Source organism: Coregonus clupeaformis, chromosome 25 (assembly GCF_020615455.1).
Source record: "Coregonus clupeaformis isolate EN_2021a chromosome 25, ASM2061545v1, whole genome shotgun sequence".
NCBI lineage: Eukaryota > Metazoa > Chordata > Actinopteri > Salmoniformes > Salmonidae > Coregonus > Coregonus clupeaformis.
This window is the reverse complement of record NC_059216.1, coordinates 7,598,490-7,622,802: the sequence shown is the minus strand read 5'-3', so window position 1 is coordinate 7,622,802 and position 24,313 is coordinate 7,598,490. Positions and strand designations below refer to the sequence as shown.

At 44.7% G+C, this 24,313-nt stretch overlaps 1 protein-coding gene across 1 annotated transcript; it reads right to left on the bottom strand.

Annotated features, from left to right (window-relative positions):
- Positions 1-226: 226 nt before the first annotated feature.
- LOC121539301 (placenta growth factor) lies at positions 227-18,448 on the bottom strand. Its single transcript, XM_041847688.1, has 7 exons — positions 17,851-18,448; positions 4,070-4,106; positions 1,833-2,029; positions 1,602-1,681; positions 1,451-1,480; positions 1,113-1,175; positions 227-985 (listed from the first exon to the last, which is right to left on the bottom strand). Exons 1-7 carry the CDS (start codon positions 17,917-17,919, stop codon positions 964-966), a joined length of 498 nt encoding a protein of 165 aa, XP_041703622.1. The 5' UTR covers positions 17,920-18,448; the 3' UTR covers positions 227-963.
- Positions 18,449-24,313: the final 5,865 nt, after the last annotated feature.

Sequence of the window (24,313 nt, the reverse complement as noted above, 5' to 3'; positions counted from 1 at the left end):
TTTGAAAAACTTGAGGATTACTTTAAATTCAGAAAGAATGTTTGTGAATAAGTAAATTACACCTTTCTGTTTTCTCAATGACATTCAATTCAACATTGAAAAAGGCGCAAGTTTAAGTTTGTTCCACCTGAGCGAGTCTGTCTACAAGTCAGAGACCACTATGATGACACACCAAATGCATTTGATGGATCCTTTTTGTCTTCTTAATAAGATTACGTTACTGAGTTTGGGTAATCCAAAAGTTACGTTACTGATTACAATTTTGGACCGGTAACTAGTAACTGTAACGGATTACAATTACAAAGTAACTTACCCAACCCTGAAGGATAGTACTAACTGTACTAATCCATAGTCCATGTATGATTGTACAAAGTTTTATACCACAAGACAAGAAGTTAAATATGACTCATTCAGTTGGGGAAAGGAGTTGCTAGTCTACTTAGGAACCTACGTGCCATGAGAGGACCACAAGTATTTGGTTAGTCAGTTAGTCCTAAAGATTTAATGAAACAACATTGCAATTTCATGAATATAACATTTATTCATAAGTAGGCCTATTCTTTTTAAACGGGATCACCAGCAAAAACAACCACAGCAATAAAAAAACAACACTAAACAATAATAATCATGTAATAATGCAAAAACATATCCATCATGATTGTTAGTCTAAAACCTTAAAAAGTTTGGTCCTCCATTGCACCACTTCACAGAAACATCTGTCAGGTCAGTTGTCACCAAGGTGTTTTTTTCACCCAGCAACATGTGCTTCCTGTAGAACCTAAGTCAGAAACACTCCCCTAGGCAGGAGGGCCTGTCAGTCGCCATAACAACCCAGCTGATTGAGTCTCTAGGTGCAGAGAGACACAGTATTGATACATGTGTTTAGAAGACTCTTGATACTGTTAGCGCTGGGCAGAGAATAAATAGAGATGCCGGTTGCAACAGGTAGGGCTGCTAGTGCAGTTACCTGCGAGGGGGCTGACACCTTGGACACAAACGAGATAGATGACACATTAACATGTGGGGCATTATTACTGTACATGGAAGTAAAAGGGGTAATGTATGGTCGATGGACAGATATTTTTCTTAATTTTCCAGACATCATTACTCACCTGTCACAATCTTTCACTCTCGGTCTCTCCTTTCTTTTCTTTCCTCTTCCTCTTTGTCTCCTCCTGCAGAAAGACAATATGAGCTTACCTATAATAATAATAATATGCCATTTAGCAGACGCTTTTATCCAAAGCAACTTACAGTCATGCGTGCATACATTTATTTTGTGTATGGGTGGTCCCGGGGATCGAACCCACTACATTGGCGTTACAAGCGCCGTGCTCTACCAGCTGAGCTACAGAGGACCACATCAACCTATCAACTGTTACAGAGACAGCAAGATTTCTGTCCCACTCTCCAACTTTACAATGGACATTATGACAATTGATATGCTCACCTTTCACTTTTCACCACAGCCTTCCTGATTCTGAGAATGAAATATGAACAAAACTCAGTCATATCATTTCACATAAGATCATATTACAATGCAACTGGTTTACTTGACCAAACATATTATTACCAAAGCAGGAAGTCTTTTTGTCTCTTACCTACATTCACATGTCTGGTGCTCCACAAAAGTCATCTCAACGTATTCTTGACCCTGTTCCGCTGGCTTGATTTTCAACAGCTGAGAATTAAGACAAATTGCTGATGTTGAATTGAATGTTGCGGGCGGAAAAGTAGAACAAAATTAAATGTTCTTGTCCTGGCATGCAAATATAATACACTGATGACCTCACAACATGGCAGCCATCCTCATAAGGGACGTGCCCTATTACCTGCATGGTGACATTAGAGGTTAGAGTAGGATGGCACTCCAGATTCTCATCGCCACAGCAACCAGCGCAGCGCACCAGGGGCACACAGGAGGGGCTATAGATGTGCTCCACCTCCCCAGGATACTCCTGAACCACCTCCACCAGCTTCTCTATGGTCCGGCAGAAACTACGACCCCACACCTCCTGGAACATTAACACTGGGGAAGAGGAGAGGAGAGAGAGGAGAGAGGGTAAAACAGCTGTCCATCACAGGACATATGGATAGAGGTGATGAGCTCATAAAGCCATTGTACAGAGTCCTGGATGCCCCAACCACATCCACTCCTGCCTCCTGGCAGCTCCCCAGCCGGATGGATCTGGACCAGAGAAGAGATGACTGGTGTGATGGCTGGTGCTGAACCTGCACGTAGAGGGGATTACCAGTTTCAACACTCTTCAGGCGGGACAGACGCACACTTGCACAATTACAGTGTGCCTCATTAGCCTTGTCTCATATCACACTGTGCAATTCAACGAGCAGAGTTTTCACACCAACCGGCTGAGTTGTGTGGGTGTATGTGTGTGTGTTGTCAGCTTAATTCTGAGTTGGCACAACATCCTTCCTTTATATTTCCCAGTCTGCCTTACAGTTTTTGTTTGCCATAATGTACTCTACTCACTGTCTATGTCAGGGCTGCCCAACCCTCTTCCTGGAGATCTACCGTCCTGTGGGTTTTCAGTCTAACCCTAATTTAACACACCTGATTCTATTTATTAGCTGCTCAATAAGACCTTAACTAGCTGAATCAGATATGCTAAATTAGGGCTGGACTGAAAACCTACAGGACAGTAGATCTCCAGGAAGAGGGTTGGGCAGCCCTGGTCTATGTTATCGCAACCACTAGGGCAAAAACAGAGCCATCTGCAGATCGTTTAAAATAGATTTAGGACACTCATCAAATATTGCTGCTGAAACATTTTTTAAAAAATGTGATGTGCCTGGTGTGTATCCTGTTTTCATTTTTAAGAAAAATTGTTTGTGTAATACAAGCTTTCCTGTGGGAGCATATGTGTGAAAGTGTCCCCATAGCATCGTCAGGAAAGATAAACAGGGCCCAACTCTGCCCGAACAAACAGAGAGGAAAGAGAAAACAAACGCTGGAAAAATATCTATGAACAGAACCTGCCTGGAGCAGAGCTGAGCTGAGCTGCCCCCCCAGGCACCTCTGGGATCTGGCTGACCCTGGGGTCACTGCATGGAGCCCGGCACCACAACAGCTGTTTATAAAAGCAGACAGGCCAGGGGGAGCCAGGCTGGGCCAGGGAGGGGTGAATGAGATGTGGGGAGAGAGACAAGGTTAGGGTGGTGTCATACAGCTCTAAAGGCACATCATTGGTCTAACTGTAACTTCCCCACACTTCTCTGTCAGCATCTTTTTTTGCTTTTTTCCTGCTGTTTTTCTCTATCCTCCTAACAGGCTATAAGTGCAGTGATTTACAGTATGGTGGGGAGAGAGGGAGTGAGGAAGTGCGTGAAAGGGGTGTAGGGGTGTCCCCAGTACCTAATTCATCAGCCCCTGCATTACCTCTTCTGACAGCTGGGGGAACACAGTGACCTTGGGTAATCCCTAGCTGCTTGTCCTCACTTACCCCCTCAACCCTGAACTCTCAACCCTCAGAGCTGATTAAGTGACCTGACTTCCTCCACCGTAATCAAGGAGCATTCATTAACGCCGTTCAACAATACCTATATTTACACTGCTAATAGGTGAATCGATTCTGATTCAGGGGTTTGAGAGAAAACAAGCTACAGAGAGTGCTGTGGTACCTTGTGTCTTTCAGCATTGACATCTCTCACTGTACTAAATGGCTATGCAGCATGGGAAGACGACAAGGGGAAAGCACACCATGGTTTAGGGCAGGAGGATTTGGGCTGTAAAAATAGTGAGCTTCAGCCTCTCTTTCACCAATCTGTCTGTCTGTCAGCTAGACAAGCTGCATGGATGGGTGTCCTTGATTACCTAAGCTCTCTTTTGCCATACAGTACAACATGGAGCAGGACATTAGTGGTATGGGGATACCAGAACTAATAACGACAGCTTGTACCAGGAATACCATGTCTGTAAACCCAAAATGGATATTCAGCATCACCGGTAGGCTACTCTTGAATAAAGAACACTCTCACACATCAGTCAGGAAATATATGCTGCTTTGAGTACATGATCACCTTTATCTCATTTGTGTAGTACAATTCTTACCTCCAGTTGTGCTGTTTGAGCTGGATGAGGGTGTAATCTGCAAAACAAAACAGACAAAGACTTAAGGGTTTTAAAAAGCACCTGGACACTATCATTTATTTGACAAATAAACCTTTCCAGCCATCACAGACAATATATAGGGACTTGGAAGATCTACTGCGCTGCCAGGAACTACACATACACATTATGCTTGTCTTGGATAGTTACAGTTCTTGGAAAAGAGTGTCATACAGTAACACACTTAGGTATTGGCCTGACTTTACTGTAATACAGCTATGTCCTCTAGTGGTTAAGGTTGGAATTACAAGGAGACGGGACAGCTTGCAGATGGAGCAGCTTTTTCATAATTCCTTCAACGGGAAACTCTCTTTGACAAGCACCAGATCCATTCTCTTATATAGCACATCCAACTGTTCAGGTTAAAAACTTGTTTCCTGTGGTGTAAGATTCAGCTCTCTATTTATTTTCCCATTGGCGGCTTCCCCCTCTGCTTCCCCCTCTGTCTTGATTTTTCCCATCATCCAATGATAAACAGTATGCATTTCTCATAGGGCTGCAGTAACACAAAACCTCTGGGTGACTCCATCTTATGAGCTCAGGAAGAGAAACCTCCATTTGGTAAAATATCTTCCAGCAGGACCACTGGACAGACAGGCGACCAACAACCTGCTTCCTCAATCTGTCATCTACACCAGTGTTGAGTTTCACAGGCTGGTTGTCTGTGATGAGTACCTGATGACAAGTATTTTTGATACACTGTCTGAGTATCCACCCAACTACTGTGTGTGTTACAATGCTGGTCCAACAGTTACCATAGCCTACAATGGAAAAATACGGCACACGCCCAAAAAGACACACAGTCAGATGAAATAATGCCATGAGGTCTGTTTTTGACATTAACTGATCATCACAGAAATGCCTTCCTTCCTGTTGTGGACCAGAATACGTCAGATAGTGAGGATAGTAGCTGTCAGTGGTTTGCTGCAGTCAGCCAAATATGTCCAAACAATGTGAATGAAGAGGAATGTCTGTCCAGCTTTTATAATAATAATCCATCTGTTATGGATAAGAGCGTCTGCTAAATGACTAAAATGTAAAAATGTTATCGTGACAGCAGATGCCTGACACGCACACTTCCTCCTAAGTGCCTCTTAGTTTCCTGTGACAGCCAGGTCTGAGCTGTAGGTGAAGAGGTGGAGGGTTCAGGATCTCTCTGCTCAACATCAGGAGACATTACAGATATACAAGAGATATTACAAAGTCACAAGCAGGGAGCACAGAAACCCTCAAACATGGTAGTTCTCCCAGTCTCTCCTGATATTCTGCACACAACCACTGGGGAACACCTGGTTGTTATTGATCCTTGGGGTAACCACTTTCCCCCAACATAGGCTCGTGGGTAGCCCACCTGTGGGCCCATGGGTAGGCCCGTGGGTAGCCCCCCTGTAGGCCTGTGGGTAGGCCCCCTGTGGTCCCGTGGGTAGGTCCGTGGATAGCCCCCCTGTGGGCCCGTGGGTAGACCCGTGGGTAGTTCCCCTGTAGGCCTGTGGGTAGCTTCCCGGTGAACCCGTGGGTAGGCTCGTGGGTAGCCCCCCTGTGGGTCCGTGAGTCGGCAAGTGGGTGGCTAGTGTGTTGTCTGTGAAACTCCTGCACTACTCTCCTCTATGAAGGGTTACATCTAACATCAGTTAACCACAGAGTTCACCAGTATTATTGTTAAGTCATTTCCCACTCAGTAGGGCATTGATTAATGTCTTTATACCCTGTCCACCAATGCCGAGGTCATTCTATAAATCCTTTCCCAGAGTTAATTGGCATATGATTTGGGCATTTCTTTTGCTTGGGTTTTCATGTGGTTTGGGAGGGGCTCCACTCCACCACATCATAAGGGCTTTTTGGCCGAGGTCTGGCTTGCCTTTTGGTGTGTGGTGGGACTGGGAGGATTTGCTGTGGATTTTCCCAGCCTAGGGTAAGCCTTGAGTCTGGACACAACAAGGCAGCCTCTTGGCAGGGGTGGACTTAGAGATTTGGAGGCCCCAGGCAGAGGGGCCTCGAGAGGGGTCTCCAAATAAAAATGTGTTACCTTTTAATGTGCCATGAACACAACCAGTCATCATGTTTTCACCTAATTGTCAAGCAAATCACTTCAAAAAGTAGGTTCCTTCGCACGTTCATCCAAAATAATTCCAGCATCCAAACAGTGACCTGTGCAACCGCCAACTTTTCTTCAATTCGCAAGTGGCTGAAACTATCTCACCGGAGAAAGCATTCGAGCGAGCGAAACAGCGCCCCTCTTGTCTTACTATCCTGTATGTAGGCCATGTATCTGATGCTATCTGGCCAAAAGGTGTATGACACGCCATAATCTTTTTGACCAGACAGCATCAGCTACATGGGCTACACATACATGTCCTCTGCCTCTACCTCGACGATGATGGCAGTATTATCAGCAGCACCTGTCTTTTTACTAAATAAATGCGTATTGTATCCCCCTATAGTCTAAGGGCCCAGGGCTGGGTTTCTAGTAAGCTAACATATGGAATTGTTTTAAGATGGTCATACCAAGGATCATTTAGCTATTTGATTTAGAATTTTATGACCCTTGTAGGTATAAAGAAAATATATTTTTTGGGGGGTGGATAAAACTTTCAATTTGGCCCATAGAATTGCATTGAATAACAGATTCATACATGGAAAAACAGATAGTCAAACATTTTATCAAAAGGAAATATGTTTTGAAGTATCTGTCCTATATCTGAGAGATACAGTATAAGAAAATAAATGACAGTGGAAATACTTGTATAACTTTTACATGGAAATGCCCTATTCACTTCCATTCATTTTCACTTCCATACATTTTCCCCGTGACACTTGTGAGTGTCGTAGAGCACCATCGTGTTTGTGAGAGTCTCATCTTTCCATAGAGGTGTCATCATATTAGTGTGTAGCACAAACCGTTCGGAAGGTACAGACGTTTTCGTGAGAAGACAGATTTTCGGGATGACTCCTTGTCTGACGAACACCGCTGTAGCTCGGCTACCTTCCACCGCAGATGCGGAAGGCCGACATTGCAGTGGATTGAGACGCAGCCCATGGAGATATCTCTATCTTAAACAGACAGATTTTGATGGGATTTGTTTTCTTATTTTTTTGCATCTAGTGGAGCAATTATTTAAAAAAAAAAATGTTTTTATTTTTGTATGTATGCCCAGCTCATGAGGCCCCATTCTTTTACTTTTAGATTTGTGTGTATTGTTGTGAATTGTTAGATACTACTGCATTGTTGGAGCTAGGAACACAAGCATTTTGCTACACCTGCTAAATATGTGTATGTAACCAATACAATTTGATTTGATTTGATGATGTGAGGCCTGAGGCAATTGCCTCTTCTGCCTTATGGTAAGTCCACCAGTGCCTCTCTGCACCTTCTGTGGCTGTGAGCAGGAGAGCAAGCTGCCCACAAATGTTTGGCAGATTAGCAGGGCTGCATGATGATCCTCACGTAGCAACTCCTTACTTCTTGTGTGTGTGTGTCTAAGGATGTGAGAAGAGTTTGGGAGATGATTCAGGTCTCAATAAAATACTGGCCCTTGTCTGATTCCAAAATTACTTAGTATAAACTGGACAACTGTTCTTAGTCGTGTCTCACTCTGGGCTTACCACAGCTTCTAAATATCTACAGTATGTCTCATTCCCACAGCTTGTTTGAGGCACAAAAACAGACCCCTTGGCGTAGAAACCATAGCCTACATTTTCATGTGCTGTAGTAATTGGTAATGAACAGCTGACCTGTGTCCCATAGGGCTATCAGAAGAGAATTCTATATCAATTCCTTGGGGATTCTATAAGCAGTAGGCCTAATACAGCACTCAAGACTTACCCAGCACCAGTGGGTCGCCTGTGTTTTATGTTAATGTAAGCTGTAGTGTTATTGTGTTTTCATCAGGAGTGTGACACTAAAGACTTGGGGTGAGCAGAAATCAACAACCTCTGCATCATCAAGACAGTTGTTTTGTGAGAAGGTGTTAAAGTCCACAGTTAGCCATTGTTATGTAAATGACAGCTGAAAAGTACCAGTGGCCTGGCTTTGGCCCCAAGTGAGAGCAGGTCCGCTGGAGCCATGGCCCAGTGAGACACGGGTACTGGCCCGCGTAGATGGAAACAGAAAAGTTGAGTCTTTTGCGTATAACACTGGGGTAAATCTCAGATGGAAACTTGCCAATGGAGTCGGTCAATGGGCTGGATGGTGGAGGGGGTCTGTCTGTCTGTCAATGGGCTGGTGTTGGGCCAGAGGGCTCCCAGAGAGAGGCCATTCTCACTGTCTGATTACATGCTGGAGGTGTAGCAGGGTTCAAGCTCCTCCGGCCCATCTCTGCCCATCTCAGCCCTTCTATGCCTTGCCCTGTATTCGCTGGAGAGGTTTGCATGGTAATCTCTTCACATCCATTTATCAAGTGCTGAGTGGTACTGTACTCTATACTAAACTGCTCCCTCTGACAGGACACTGGTGCGCTTCACTGTAAGGGGTATCTGTAACATCTGCTAATGTCATGTGTCTGGAAACTTAGGTTTCTCTTAGGTATTGTTATTCATTACAGAACAGGCCTGGTACCCAACTTTAGAGAACACACAGAAACTTTGAAATTATTCACTCTCTCTCCTGCATCTGATTCGCCCTCTCTCCTGCATTATGAAACAACTCTAGCTGCTGTGTGTTCCCTCCTTCCCTGGGTGTCACGATCGTTGACTGAAGACACGGACCAAGGCGCAGCGTGGTAAGCGTACATACTTTATTTAACGTACTTAACGACAAAAACAACAAACGATACGTGAAGTCCTGAGGTTACAACAACACAAACCTATACGGATCAAGATCCCACAAATACTAGTGCAACACAGGCTGCCTAAGTATGGTCCCCAATCAGAGACAACGAGCTACAGCTGCCTCTGATTGGGAACAACCCTGGCCAACATAGATCTAAACGATCTAGAACGACAACATAGAAAAACTAAACATAGAAAAATCTACACCCTGGCTCAACCTTTAAGAGTCCCCAGAGCCAGGGCGTGACAGTACCCCCCCTCCGAAAGGCGCGGACTGCGACCGCGCCACACAAACACAAGAGGGTAGGGGCCGGGTGGGCATTCCGCCTCGGAGGCGGATCCGGCTCCGGGCGTGACCACCACTCTCTCTCCACCCCCCCTGATCTGGTCCCGCTGGCCGGAGCTGGACTGGACACCGGTGGAGCGGATTGCTCTGGCTCCGGAGTGGAGCACCTGACAGGCACGGAACAGGCACGGGCCGTGCCGGACTGGACACACGCACCACTGGCTTGGTGTGAGGAGCAGGAACGGGCCGGACCGGGCTGACGACGCGCACCACTGGCTTGGTGCGGGGAGCAGGAACAGGCCGGGCTGGACTGGGAACACGCACCATTGGCTTGGTGCGGGGAGCTGGAACGGGCCGGGCCGGACTGTGGAGGCGGACTGGAGGTCTGGAGCGGAGAGCTGACACAACCCATCCTGGCTGAATGCCTATTTCCGCACAATATGTGTGAGGCATCAGCACAGGACGTACAGGGCTGTGCACTCGTACTGGCGCTACATCACGTGGCACTGGCGCAGGATATCCGGGACCGAGGAGGGGTACTGGAGGCCACGAGCGTTGAGCCGGCACTCCCCGTCCTGGCTGCATGCCCACCTTAGCACGACACGTGCGTGGTGCTAGCACAGGACGTACAGGACTGTGCCGGAACACTCGCGGCACAGTAGGTGGCTCCGCATAACACGGAGCCTGCCCAGTCTCACGCTTCCTAGCCTGAGTACGGGGAGTTGGCTCTGCTCTACCTCTAGGCTCTGCCAACCACCCTTTTAGCCCCCCACATTTTTTTTCTTGGGGCTGTCTCTCGGGCTTCCTCCTCGGCCGGTACCCTCTGCGTTGCCGCTGCTCCTCTCTGTAGCGCGCCTCCACAGTCTCCTCTCCTGCCTGGGCATTCACCTTTGCCCATGGCCCTTTGCCCACAAATATCTTCTCCCAAGACCACCATTTGCCCACCTGTGACATCGCCATCTTCTCCTCCTGGGCACGCTGCTTGGTCCTCTTATGGTGGGTTCTTCTGTCACGATCGTTGACTGAAGACACGGACCAAGGCGCAGCGTGGTAAGCGTACATACTTTATTTAACATACTTAACGACAAAAACAACAAACGATACGTGAAGTCCTGAGGTTACAACAACACAAACCTATACGGATCAAGATCCCACAAATACTAGTGCAACACAGGCTGCCTAAGTATGGTCCCCAATCAGAGACAACGAGCTACAGCTGCCTCTGATTGGGAACCACCCTGGCCAACATAGATCTAAACGATCTAGAACGAAAACATAGAAAAACTAAACATAGAAAAATCCACAACAAGCTCAACCTTTAAGAGTCCCCAGAGCCAGGGCGTGACACTGGGTCAGATATGAGGGCCTGCCTGGGCTGCATGCTCTGTGCCCTGTGCTGGTGCCGCATGCTCTATACACTACAGAACTCTTCTCTGTCCTGACTCCCACACAGCTGAGCTGTGTCATTGTTAACCTCCTCTCTCTTCAAGCCATCTGTGGGAGGCAGGGAGGAAGTTTAAGGAGCAAAAATAAAATAAAATGGAGACCAAACAAGAATTGTAATTTAGGACTTCTTGGATGTGAGTCTCAGTTGAGATGCGGAGATGCCCTGTTGGTTTATTAGAATGATTGTACTAATAATTACAACCACATTAATCACAACACTTTGATACATAATGACTGGACTACAGACAAACACTATTTATTTTGATTCCTTGCACTGAGAGGTCCAGGAGTCAATGGGAGACTGTGGAAATAACTATGCCATTTGAAAAATGAAAAGATGAAAAGTCCCATGAAATTGGGATAATATTGTTCAGGAACAGCCCTGTGTATATCCTCTTATGAGCCCTGCAGGAAGTTTTGCCGAATCAAACATTCCTGTTCATAACACACATCAAAGACTTAATAGCATAGCAGCAGGTCCAAATAGACAGGACCTCTTCCCCCCCTGAGAGTGGTTGTAATGGCGGAGGTTACACTGAACTTGATTACATCGTCTGTCTGTCTCGTCTCCTGTTGGACTGTCAAACTGCTACAGTACAGAGTGAGCTGGCCAGATATCACCGGACAGAGGAGACAGTTTTAGAAACTAGAAAGAGACAGTAACAGGCCCGCTTGAGACAATAAGGCCAGCTTCACTCATGTCAGTCTTGATATGGGAGTGAAAGCAAAAATAGCAGTTGATATTCAACAGACACACACACCAGCCCCAAAATATCACAGTGATAGTGTGTCTCATTACAGTGTAGAAAATACACAGGACAGAAGGGATCATATTCCCTCTATGTCTTTCACCTAAGCTTTATCAAGGAAAGGGATAAGGAAGGGGGAAAGGCCCTGAATCTGTGGCAATGCCATTGTGGGTTGACAGGCCCTGGATGTGTTGCAGGTCAGTGAGTGTAGGGGTTAGGGGGCTAGGGGGCTAGGGGGCTAGGGAAAAACCAGCCACCATCCCACCCCCACCTCAGGACCCAATCCAGTGGAGCACAGCAACTACCCTCCTGGGATGCCCTGGCCCAAAACACAGGGGCCACTTGAACTGTGTCATGTTGTAGGCCTCCTGCTGAATGGTGAGCCTGGCTCTAAACTTGAGACCACACAGAGCAGTGGTCAGTCACTAGCAAAGCAAGAGACAGACACAACAGACGGATGAACAATAAATTTGACTTTTGAGTAATAATTCCCTTATTTACAGGGTATTTTTTGAGCATTTCCTCTTAAGCATTGGATTCCACAAATCCATGACCATAACATTAATTATGAGGCTTTTCAATTAGTCTGTGTAACGCCGTATCCATCGCCACTGGCTGAAAGGGAGAGCAGCGCTCTGTTTTGTATACATTAGGTGAACATAGCCCTAATGACAGCAGCCCCCCTGTGGGTCTGACAGTGTCCAGCTGGAGCTCTAGGGTGGGCACATCATAACTCCATGATCAGAGAGCATTCCCCAAACCCCACCAAACCAACGCCCACTGAACACACGTGGAAATATCTCAGCAGTATATGCAGCATATTCAGGATACATTAGGATACAGGTGAAATATAAACGTTGTAAGATCATTAAAAAAACTGGAGAGCCAAAAATCAACTCATAAAGGATTAGTGCTTCTTGGGCTTGTCATAATGGAAAAGATAAGTGTATTAATGGAGGAGGGGGAGAACAGTTGTGTTATTGTGTGTTTTAGGAACATAAGCATCCAGTTACAGATGTAGGATCTTCATTTGATCACTCTTTTGTTGATGAGAAATGCAAACTTCTAGTGTATTCAAGATTTAAAAAGTATTCTAAAGTTTGTAATTTCCACTTTAAAATGTCAGACTTGAACGTAAAATGTATCAACCCCCATACCATATATAGGCTAGAACACACACACACACACACACACACACACACACACACACACACACACACACACACACACATCTTCAGATAAGGCTGACCAGCGGTAATTGTGGTCCTTATTACAGTAAATGCTGTACACCCTGTGTAAACCACAGTAAATTACAGCCAGATGGGAGATTAAAGTCTGGTGAGTGGACTGCTGCCCCGAGCGCCACCGCTCCCCAGTCCCCTCCCTCGTAGGAGGAAGGAGAAATCCATATTTCCTGATTGTGATTGCACCTCTCCCCTGGGCTGGGGAATTACAACTAAAGAGGAGTAAAGGGGGGCTCTTTGTCACTATATCAACGTAGCAACTACAACAGCCATGACAGCCAGCAGCTCCCTGCCATTGTATGTCCAAACAGTATGGCATGCTCATTCACTTAGTCTGGATCACATGAGCTCAGATGAGCTCTGACATAGAGCTTCCATGAGGAGGGAGTTAGAGGAAGGTGGAATTGATCTGTGTGTGTGTGTGTGTGTATGTGCGTGCCTGCGTGCATGATTTTGAGTTTGTGATCCTAGAGAGAGAGTGTGACCAGTTGTCTGCTGTGTAATCTGAAGTCTCAGGTGTTTACTTTGTGGCCTGGTTGTGTCGGCTACCACAGGGTCAGTGTATAAATAGCTGCATCTCTTCAGTATCGGCTGGGGTAATTGGCTGTATGTGACACAGATGCTCAGACTCAAGTATTGTTTTGCTCCGAGTGTTGATGTAAAGGAAACACCTGTACAGAATCCTCTCCTCACTCACACACACACACACTAACACACACAGCACCGGGCACTGGAGGCCATGCTTTCCCCTGTGCTCCAGCTCAGGGACGCTCGGGAAATGAATCAACTGTGAAATGTTATGATAAAGACCTTCCCCCAAATCAGAGGATTGCACTCTCTCACAGAGTCAAATGAGGTAAACAAGGAGGGAAATTATCATCTAACACAAACCCTCTTCTTGGAATGGAGACAGAGGAACCGTCTTGTACCTGTTCATTCATCATAGAGGCTTCTAATGCACAGATAATCCACTATCGAGGAGAACATTATGAAAAAGCCACCACTGTTGTGAAATTCTTACTTACTCATCCACATCCAACCATCCTCATAGAGAATCTGTTATAAGGAAAGCAACATCATTGAGAGGATTCCCATGGTTTTGGTAGCATGTGTTGAAAGCTGCCTTACTGTCAGGGCAGCGGGCTGATTGGAGTGGAGTTATTGGCCCTTAGTGTGAATGCAGCTAGTGCAGACAGGATGTCAGCGCTGGTACACACACAGAACTGTAGTCGTTATTTTACACTCACCACCGTCAGTACCATCCCACCTCTGTGCCCAGGGCAGGAAGTGCTAATAATGCATAAAACAGGAAAGACAGAGCAGAAAATGAATGGAATGTGAGCAACACAACTGGTGGATGGCAAACATGGGGAATGTGTCCCTTATGAAAGAGGGGGTTGATGACTGGATGATCATCAGACAGTGAGACAGCCAGGCCACCATTGTTCTAAAGGGAAACCCACGTGCCTCCCATCCTGACTGTATAGAGATAACCCATCTATAACTCTGACTGTCTCTAATAAATGGATCGCTGACAAAAATACACACTTAAACATATGCACACACAGAGATGCACAGACAGTCAGACACACATTCACTCACACGCACACAAGCACTTGTAACAGTGTTGCTTCCGTCCCTCTCCTTGCCCCAACCTGGGCTTGAACAAGGCACCCTCTAAACACATCGACAATGGTCATCCACGAAGCATCATTACCGATCACTCCACAAAAGCAGAGCAAGGAAACAACTACTTCAAGGTCTCAGATCGAGTGACGTCACCGATTGAACGCTACTAACAAGTACTGCTTACTAGCTAGCCATTTCACACCAGTTCACAGTCATGCACGGCACAAGTTCCTTCTAAGGTGTGCCTTCGTTCATAAGAAAGGAGCAGGATGAGTAACCGGCCCAGGTTTGTAAACACTTCCCTTCATGGCCCAGTCAGCCTGAACGCTCATATTGGACAGGAGTCACAGTGAGAGTCATAAAAACCTGTGTCAACAGTGGCAGCCGCGACACTGACGAGAAACCATCATCATCAATTAAGGGTGTATATTTCAGAGAGGAGAAACACTCCACCCTGAAAGAGCCAGAGCAGGAGAGGGACATTTATAAATGGTCTCCCCAACCACATGGCCATGTTTGCTTTTCCATTTTGGTTGGCCTGCCTGAAGAATGGTTTACTGTGGGCCCAGCAGGGTAGATACCTACATCCCAGACCTCCTCTTCACATAAGCAGAATGACTCTGAGCACTCAGTGTAGCCTAGCTAACCCTATTGAGGATGATCGCACACAGCATACTGTGTCCAAAGCATAAGCACTTTGTTTAAGTTTCGGTACTTTGTTAAAGCTTGCTCAAATAGGCCATTACCCAGATCCCATCCAAACATGGTATTCAAGTGACACGTCACATTCAGTAAGATTGAATGTTTCTGGTTAGATGAAGACGTGCAAAAATACACATTATGATCTGATCGTTATCCTCAGAGCTAACGCAGGGAGTTCCCCAGGAATGCTGCATGTGATGAATTCATCATGAAGTAAGTGTGTGGGATAGGGAAGAAGGAGAAAATCCTGATAATCCTCCTTTGGCTACTGTGTGAGACGTCTGGAAATAATGTATTGCTGCATATCAAAGCAGCATATCACGACTCCTAAAAGGGTAAGTAAAATGCCTTATCTTGGAATAACTGCAGGAAAATGGGTTTACACTCATCTGACAATTTTACGGTAATCTGGAAACGTAAACTGGACCAACACTACAGCACCGTGGATAAACACTCAGGATTTCCCCGGCAGACCCTATTTCAGCATTGAGTGTATTCAGTATTAGCAGGGCAGCAGTTTAACAGAAGCATTCCATCCAGGCTCTCTCCCAGAACAGCACTGTTATAAAGTAGTACAGTATATCAAGGTGACATTGAGAAGTGAGATACAGTATACACTGAACAAAAATATAAACGCAGCATGCAACAATTTCAAAGATTTTACAGAGTTACAGTTCATTAAAGGAAATCAGTCAATTGAAATTAATTCATTAGGCCCTAATCTATGGATTTCACATGACTGGGAATACAGATATGCATCTGTTGGTCACAGATACCTTTAAAAAAAAGGTAGGGGCGTGGATCAGAAAACCAGTCAGTATCTGGTGTGACCACCATTTGCCTCAAGCAGGTGGATGGATTATCTTGGCAAAGTAGAAATGCTCACTAACAGGGATGTAAACAAATTTGTTCAAATTTCTGGGATCTTTTATTTCAGCTCATGAAACATGGGACCAACACTTTACATGTTGCGTTTATATTTTTGTTCAGTGTATATTCAAAAGGCTTCCTTTACTGTATGTTGTAGCTCAGGGTTGTGTAGTTTCCATTCCCCATCTGTCTCCAAACTGCGGACAGCAGCTTAACCTGATACGTGTTAAGAGAGCTGGATTTTCTCACCCCTCATGTTTTGACTAAGCAGGCCATGAGCTGACCATGTGGATTAGTATTTATGATGTGGCGGTCCCTGCCTTTGCCTCTGCCTCTCCTCTGTCTCCCAGACTCCCACTCTCCATTTACATTTTAGTCATTTAGCAGACGCTCTTATCCAGAGCGACTTACAGTTAGTGAGTGCATAAATGTTTTCCCCCATTTTCTTTTTCATACTGGCCCCCGTGGGAATCGAACCCACAACCCTGGCGTTGCAAGTGCCATGCTCTACCAACTGAGCTACACGGGACTCCTGTTCCTGTAGTAGCCAGCCAGCCAGTCTCTCCCTCTGAGCTCTGACCTAGGGCTCTGCTCTGCATGGAAAACCCAGAGGGATGTGCAGCTCTGGTTGCCCCATGCTTAGAGCACAGCTGAGTCTCAGTGCAGTGAAACTCAAGTCTCCTCATTCACACAACGCCTGCTGGCACAGGGCAGCCACTGCAGTGCCATTCAGACCAATAGGCAGAGTCAGTCTATGAACGGTGAGACAATGGTTGTGAATGGGCCCTTGGAGGCAACCTGCTCTGCATTAAACATGAGAGGCCAGGGACTTAGCTGCAGTGTAGACAGAGCCAGCAATTGCTCACCTTAAGATGAAGAGAGAGACTGAATGGGTTCTCTGGTGCTGCACTCAAAGCAGACACATTTGCCAATGTCCGGTGGCACGTCGACTTACAAGTGTTATTGCAGCATGGCACAAGACTTTGAATGGGGCCTCACTATCAGTTCTGGGAAAACGTATTGCCGTACATCTTGGGACTAAGGCTAAAGTCTGGCAACGCCAAGGCAGAAAACACAGACCAGCTTTGTGATAATAAGAATACTGTATAGTCACAGAAGACACACACGCATACACGTACACACCATCATTATTGTGCATTCTCCAGTTTTCAAGCTGAGAGGAAAGATGGAGAGAAGATTACAGCTTGTAGCAGGTGAGGTGAAAAGTGCAGAGACTTGAATTTCTTGTTACTGCACTTTCTTGCCATTTTGACCAGAGGGACATTGCCAAGTCTCTAAACATCTAACAGAAATACCAAGCTCTGATACTCATACCTCGCCTGCCTTCCTGGAGGTGGACATTTGGAGACAATGGTTTTCTTTTCTAACTCTGAAATTGGCAAATTTCAAATTAATTAGGCTGAAGGAAGGAGAGAGTGGTCAGAGGCAGGTCGAGTTTCATCTGAACAGTTCATAAAGAAATCAATTAACATACTGAAGATATCCATTACTGCATATCATTCATAAAGTTTTTAATTTCCCCAAAATGTAGCCTGGAAACCCTGTGAAAACCTCTAAAGTCTGAGACAGAGAGGGATGCAGTTTGTCACGTTCCACCTCATGACTCAACTGTTTCAGCATGGCACGCGTTCAAAAAGGGATCATAGTATCAAGACACAATGAGCCATCACACATAGCGGTCTGAAAGGCTTTTGCTGAGCCAGTTAGAAAGAAGTCTTTGTAAAGTTAATAGATAGGCTAATCTGATATGTCAATATCAGTGTAATAAAAAATATATATAGATATGATTAATATTAGCCTATTAATAATAAGAATAACTATAATCATAATTATCATTATAATCATGCAAATAATCATAACGATAATTTGCTAGGCCTATCCTCAAATATATAGGCCAATCATATGCCGTATTGGTGGATAGCCTCGGCTATGAATCGTATCTTCAATAAAAATGAAAATGAATATTGCATTTGTGCTGAGTTCTGTATAGCATATTGAAGCATAGCATACCTGAGCAGGTGAAAGCTGAAGTTGGAGCGTCACCGCAATCTGGATGACAAACGAGGCAAAGGGTTTCATTTCGTGTTTCTTGTCAAAAGGCCAGATGATGAAGTTTCACAATGCGAGCGAAATCCACCAAAGCGCAGATAAGCAGAGTAGAGATTCTGGTAATAACCCTCCAGTCCAGAGAAGAAATTACAGCAGAGACGCTTCTCGCTCGTTCCTTCTTCAATAACCGTGAGGCAATGAGCGCATCGTCATGTAGGACAGCGCTCTCAAGTGTAACCTGACGAAGTTGACCAGGCTTCAGAAAAATGCTCTCAGAAAGTAAATTGATATATATGCATTTGTGTTATTTAATGCACACTAAAAAAAGAAAATAATATTGTTGTCTTTTTTTAAGTAGCTTACAGCAACGTCTGTGAAAAACTGCACATAAAATCTCCCTCCTAAAGCAAAATATATGTTAAGCAGAACGTGTCTAACAAATCAGCAAGTCAAAAAATCTATAAATATCTTTCCAAAAGTTGCAATTATATATATATTCAAAAAGTGCACGAGGAGCCAGCTGTCACACGTTGCTACCTGGTTAATTTGAATGGTCTTCTTGCTCTGTTCATTTCCTCGGTAAAGTGACATACTTGCTACTAATTGCCTCTCACTACCTCTCAACATGTTGCCCATTTAAATCCCCTCCCCTCCAGTTACCCTCCATCTCCCTCTAGCCTTGATACACTCCTCCTTCTCTTAATAGAACTCGTGGAGGTACAGTATCTGCTGTGTTCTTATGAGGTAGAGTTTTCCATTCATAGCCCCAGCTTCTTGACAATTGTATGAAACCTTTGACATTTGTTGGACAGTTTGGGCTCTTCTCAACCATATGTCACTGTTTATGGAGAACAAAATGGTCCCTAATTGTCAGGCTGTTAGGAGTTAGACATTACAAATTTGCCAACATGCAGAATAATGAGTGTCATTGATGACATTTTCATTAGAAAGGATACTATGCTCTTTGGCAGTCACTGTCAAACTATATATCCGCTCCGATCCCCCCACCCCAATCACTAGTCTGATTTCGGGGAGACTGATTAGTACCACAATGCAACAACAAAAAAATCTATAGAGCACCACCAAGGCAGCTTCAGTAAGAGCATGTTATTGTTGATGTTGCACAGTTGATCAATTTTCAGCCTCTTGGGTATGAGAATCCTGGTACTTCTGTGAGACACAGAAGGTTATTGTCTCCAACCATGACATCCTCTGGCTGAGAAAGTGTCCCTGAAAGTACTCAGGATGTACAGAGTCATTTGAGCAAAGCAAACATTTATATTCCCTTTTTAGTGGGAACATTTAATACCCTTCTCCATGGGTGAGGTTCAGGATCCAGGATGCATGGAGATTTTCTCTTTAAGAGAGATGGGCTTTTCTATTTAGTTAGGCCTGAGAGAGGGAGATTCCTTGACTGTTGACACAAAGAGTTAATCTTCTGTATGGGACTCCTGTGTTTGCAGTAGCACAGGAATGCAAAGATTCTTCACTTGGCTTCCACACATTCCTCCAGCAGTGCTGAATGATTCCACCGCTGTCCCCTATTGTACAGACCACACTTAGGATGATGGTGTTTGTAAACATTTTAGACACTCTGAGGAGACCCAGCGATCCCACCCTACCACCACCTACACACCCACCCCGGCTCAACGGACCATGGGTCAGTGCAAATGGACATGGATGATAAAGAACTCCTCCTCAAAGAATGCCATAGAATTACAACACAGATGTATATAATCATGTCTATACCTTCCACCCTAAGGACGACCACCAGCCACTCCTGTTTGGGATGCCAGATTCTTTCTTCATGGCAATCTTAATCTTCATATCTAGTCGTCCAAATACCCTCACTTCATTCCCCAAACAGCACCCTGGACAGGATATATCCCCGGTGTCCTATATCACAAGTACACTTCAGCCAGAACATGATTATGGAAAATTTTTACTCAAAGATCCTTTGCGCTTCTCTATTATTCATACATTCAAAATCTGAAGCATGAATGTCATATTGGTGACAAATTTGATAAAGCGTATTCCAGACAACGTGTAGGTGATTTGGAGGGATGGGAACAAATATATAACTCATTAACATCCTAAAATCATCCAATGCAAGCACATTGACACATACAGTGCATTCGGAAAGTATTCAGACCCCTTGACTTTTTCCACATTTTGTTACATTACAGACGTATTCTAAAATTGATTAAAACATTTTTTTTCTTCATTAACCTACACACAATACCCCATAAGGACTAAGCAAAAACTGGTTTTTATTTTATTTTAGCGAATTTATAAAAAATAAAAAACGTAGATATTACATTTACATAAGTATTCAGACCCATTACTCAGTACTTTGTTGAAGCACCTTTGGCAGCAATTATAGCCTCGAGTCTTCTTGGGTATGACGCTACAAGTTTGGCACACCTATATTTGGGGAGTTTCTCCCATTCCTCTCTGCAGGCCCTCTCAAGCTCGGTTGGATGGGGAGCGTTGTTGCACAACTATTTTCAGGTCTCTCCAGAGATGTTCGATCAGGTTCAAGTCCAGGCTCTGGCTGGGCCACTCAAGGACATTCAGAGACTTGTCCCGATGCCACTTCTGCGTTGTCTTGGCTGTGTGCTTAGGGTCGTTGTCCTGTTGGAAGGTGAACCTTCGCCCCAGTCTGAGGTCCTGAGCGCTCTGGAGCAGGTTATCATCAAGGATCCGTTCATCTTTGCCTCGATCCTGACTAGTCTCCCAGTCCCTGCCGCTGAAAAACACCCCAACAGCATGATGCTGCCACCACCATGCTTCACAGTAAGGATGGTGCCAGGTTTCCTCCAGACATGACGCTTGGTATTCAGGCCAAAGAGTTCAATCTTGGTTTCATCAGACCAGATAATCTTGTTTCTCATGGTCTGAGAGTCTTTATGTGCCTTTTGGCAAACTCCAAGCGGGCTGTCATGTGCCTTTTACTGAGGAGTGGCTTCCGTCTGGCCATTCTACCATAAAGGCCTGATTGGTGGAGTGCTGCAGAGATGGTTGTCCTTCTAGAAAGTTCTCCCATCTCCACGGAGGAACTCTAGAGCTCTGTCAGAGTGACCATCGCGTTCTTGGTCATCTCCCTGACCAAGGCCCTTCTCCCCCGATTGCTCAGTTTGGCCAGGCGGCCAGCTCTAGGAAGAGTCTTGGTGGTTCCAAACTTCTTCAATTTAAGAATAATGGAGGCCACTGTGTTCTTGGGGACCTTCAATGCTGCAAGAAAAATGTGGTACCTTTCCCCAGATCTGTGCCTCGACACAATCCTGTCTCGGAGCTCTACGGACAATTCCTTCGACCTCATGGCTTGGTTTTTGCTCTGACATGCACTGTCAACTGTGAGACCTTATATAGACAGGTGTGTGCCTTTCCAAATCATGTCCAATCAATTGAATTTACCACAGGTGGACTCCAATCAAGTACATTTGCAAAAGTTTATAAAAACCTGTTTTCACTTTGTCATTATGGGGTATTGTGTGTAGATTGCTGATGAATTTTTATTTATTTAATCAATTTTAGAATAATGCTGTAACATAACAAAATGTGGAAAAAGTCAAGGGGTCTGAATACTTTCTGAATGCACTGTATCAGCATCATCAGCCATGACTGTGGACTTCGTGTGTTTTCACAGTTTTGCATAAAAATAAAGAAAAATAAGTAAAAACCTGTGAAAATGGAGGGCAAAAACCAACAGAGGTCATCCCCTACTACAACAACAGTGGCCATAGGCTGTGTTTGTTCAGAGGACAGACTCAGACACTTAGTACAGAGCTATGCCTCTGCTGCCTCACCATCTGTCCAATGATTTATGTCTGTTTTTAAAGGTGCACTGTCTGATAAGAGCTAATTAGCTCCCTCAATATGTTTGCAGTATAAATATATGCTGACAGGACAAGCAAACCTGGTGAGAGTGACTGGGCTCTAAAGGCAGATGAATCTTTACACTGTCTGTCATCCCCTGAAACAACCCTGGGTCCTGCCGTGATTTTGCTCAAAACATAGTGCTGGAGGTTCAATGTTATCCTTGCGCTCTCGACAGATGTCAAACATTCTGACTCTTGTCCGTGTGTTTAGACAAGAGGAAGTCTAATTCCTGCTCTGATCACACGTTTGGTTTGAGTAAAATGGAACTGGGGTTTCTTTTTCAAAAACTATTCAAAGAATGAATAGAAGCCAAGGATTGTCTGTTAGGACAAAATATATTTTAAGCCAAGTTTACGTTTCAAGTAATAAACATTAAAATGTTACATTTGGCTGATAAACCTGTACAACTGCCACAATGGCACTAAAACATCTTACTGAATCTATAACCATCCAAACCATTTTAGAATTATTTTGCTCATTGCCTAATATGTGCCAGTACTGGTAAGTGCCCTTGGCTTAATGTTACGTTATTCTTTCATTAAGAACACTGTCACAATGACCTTTTCCATCACATGACATTTAAGCAGAGTAGTGAATGGAAAATGAGCTGGTTCCTCCAAACTGTGTGGATGAGTGATAGATAATCTAGGAGACCATTAAGAGCAGAAAAGTTATTCATCATTCCCAATCCCAAAGACTAATTAAAGCCAATGTAACAAGTCCATGTTTATTTTGTCAAGGAATTTGGGATAGTGATACAAAAAAATCCTAACCAAAATGGCAAAATAATGGCCGTTGTGACGAGTGCTCCAGTAGAAAGCAGTGTGGAAGGTCGTCAGGTCAACATGTAGTAAATGAGTCCCCAGCACACTCCACAGTGGCTATTGATGTTCTGAGGACCAAATGGGTGGCTCGCAGGAACTGGGGTGCCAAAGTAAGCACATTTCCCTCTCGCTGGTGACCCCTCATTTTCCCAGATTGCAGAGAAAAAGGTAAACAGATTAACAACATTAATGACGTCCATTCATCATTGTGGGCAGCTCTGGTTTCTTCCATGGTGGGCCCTTTAGGGGGAGGTAGCCAGAGAAACCCCTACTGCCATTTCAGGGGATTGATTAAGAGTACAGAGAGATCCTCCGCTCCTGAGATATGGGATCAACTATTGGTAAGTCATTACAGTAACTTCTATGGTAGATTGTGTTCTTTTGTTGATGATATGGCCCATCAACAACAAAAGGCTGAGGAATCCCATATTATAGTATGGAAGTTCTGGGTAAACGTGTTCCTCAGTACCAATTATGAACTATAAAGAGAAGCAAAACCAGGGGAATGGTTACTCAAGACTGTGATGATTCAGAGTTGTATCATATTGGTATGTCCTGAGTCACCTGACTGGGCCAACACTTGACCAACTGGCCAGCACCTCAACAGGATGTGACATCATGCCATCACCAGACGCTGTCTTCCTGTCATTAATTGGCCCAAACACTCTTGACATATTTTGTCCCCCACATCTGTTGGTAAACTATGATATATAGTGGCAGGGGGGAAATGCTCCAGTCCTGAGTAAAAAGCTGCTTATTGTTGCTTAAGGTGATTACCATTATATCACAATTAGCTCTTTCATTTGAACCATGTCAAATTCTCTTTACACTTCCGCGCCACACATTGTCACACTTCTGTCTCAGCAGAGACCGACATTGTCACATCTTCAAGGTTGTCAGGTGTCATCCTGTTTTCATGCGTGGTTCGTTCTGTCAGAGCATTGTTGCCTTCATAAGGAAGTCCGGCACAACACATCAGTAGGAAGTTATTTTAGTCATAAGGTGTTATACAGTGTTATTGTTATATCCGAATAGAAAAATAAAAACAGGGATCAACTTTAACCTGAGGATTGTTAGCTGTGACTTGGACAACACTAATCCAATCATCCACAGTCCACACAAGCTAAGAGGGGAAGATGTTCAGTATTCTGGAAACGTCCATAGAAATATTGGCTCTGTTCATTCTTCATCTGAGAAGCTATTCTAGTGACCTGCAGCAGAGTGCAATGTCATTGCTGAACTACCACTACTAGGCTAGCAATAATCATATAGTTCACTGTCACAAGCCGGGCTAGAAACTCCGGTCTCAGATGTGGAGAGCTGGGGGTACTACCCCTTAGCCACAGAGGAGGTGTTGTAGGACCCAAATGAAACACCCAAGGCAATACTCCAGGCAAGTAGATTTAATGTTCCAAAACAGGAGGCAAAACAAAACAACTCCACGAGGGGAGAAAAACAAACTAAAGATAACTTTGAACAACTTACTAGGACAGACACGGTGGGACAAAGCAGGAGACACATAGTCAGGACGCAATAACCAAGTGAGAAACAAGGGGAAAACACACAGCTAAAATACACAAGGGGGAAACAAGGCACAGGTGACCTGGATCAAGCTAATTAGGACACATGAGGAAGAACTAAGGCAGAGGGGAACACAGATGACCTCTAGAGGCCCGGAGACAAACAGGAGGCAGGAAGCTGACACACACGAGGAAGAA

Excerpts from the sequence above, each read along its gene's own strand:
- LOC121539301 (XM_041847688.1), bottom strand. The coding sequence starts at position 17,919 with ATGAAACCCTTTGCCTCGTTTGTCATCCAGATTGCGGTGACGCTCCAA. Across the intron at positions 4,107-17,850 it reads TTCAGCTTTCACCTGCTCAG|ATTACACCCTCATCCAGCTC; the intron begins GTATGCTATGCT and ends TTTGTTTTGCAG. Across the intron at positions 2,030-4,069 it reads CTCAAACAGCACAACTGGAG|TGTTAATGTTCCAGGAGGTG; the intron begins GTAAGAATTGTA and ends CCTCTTCCCCAG.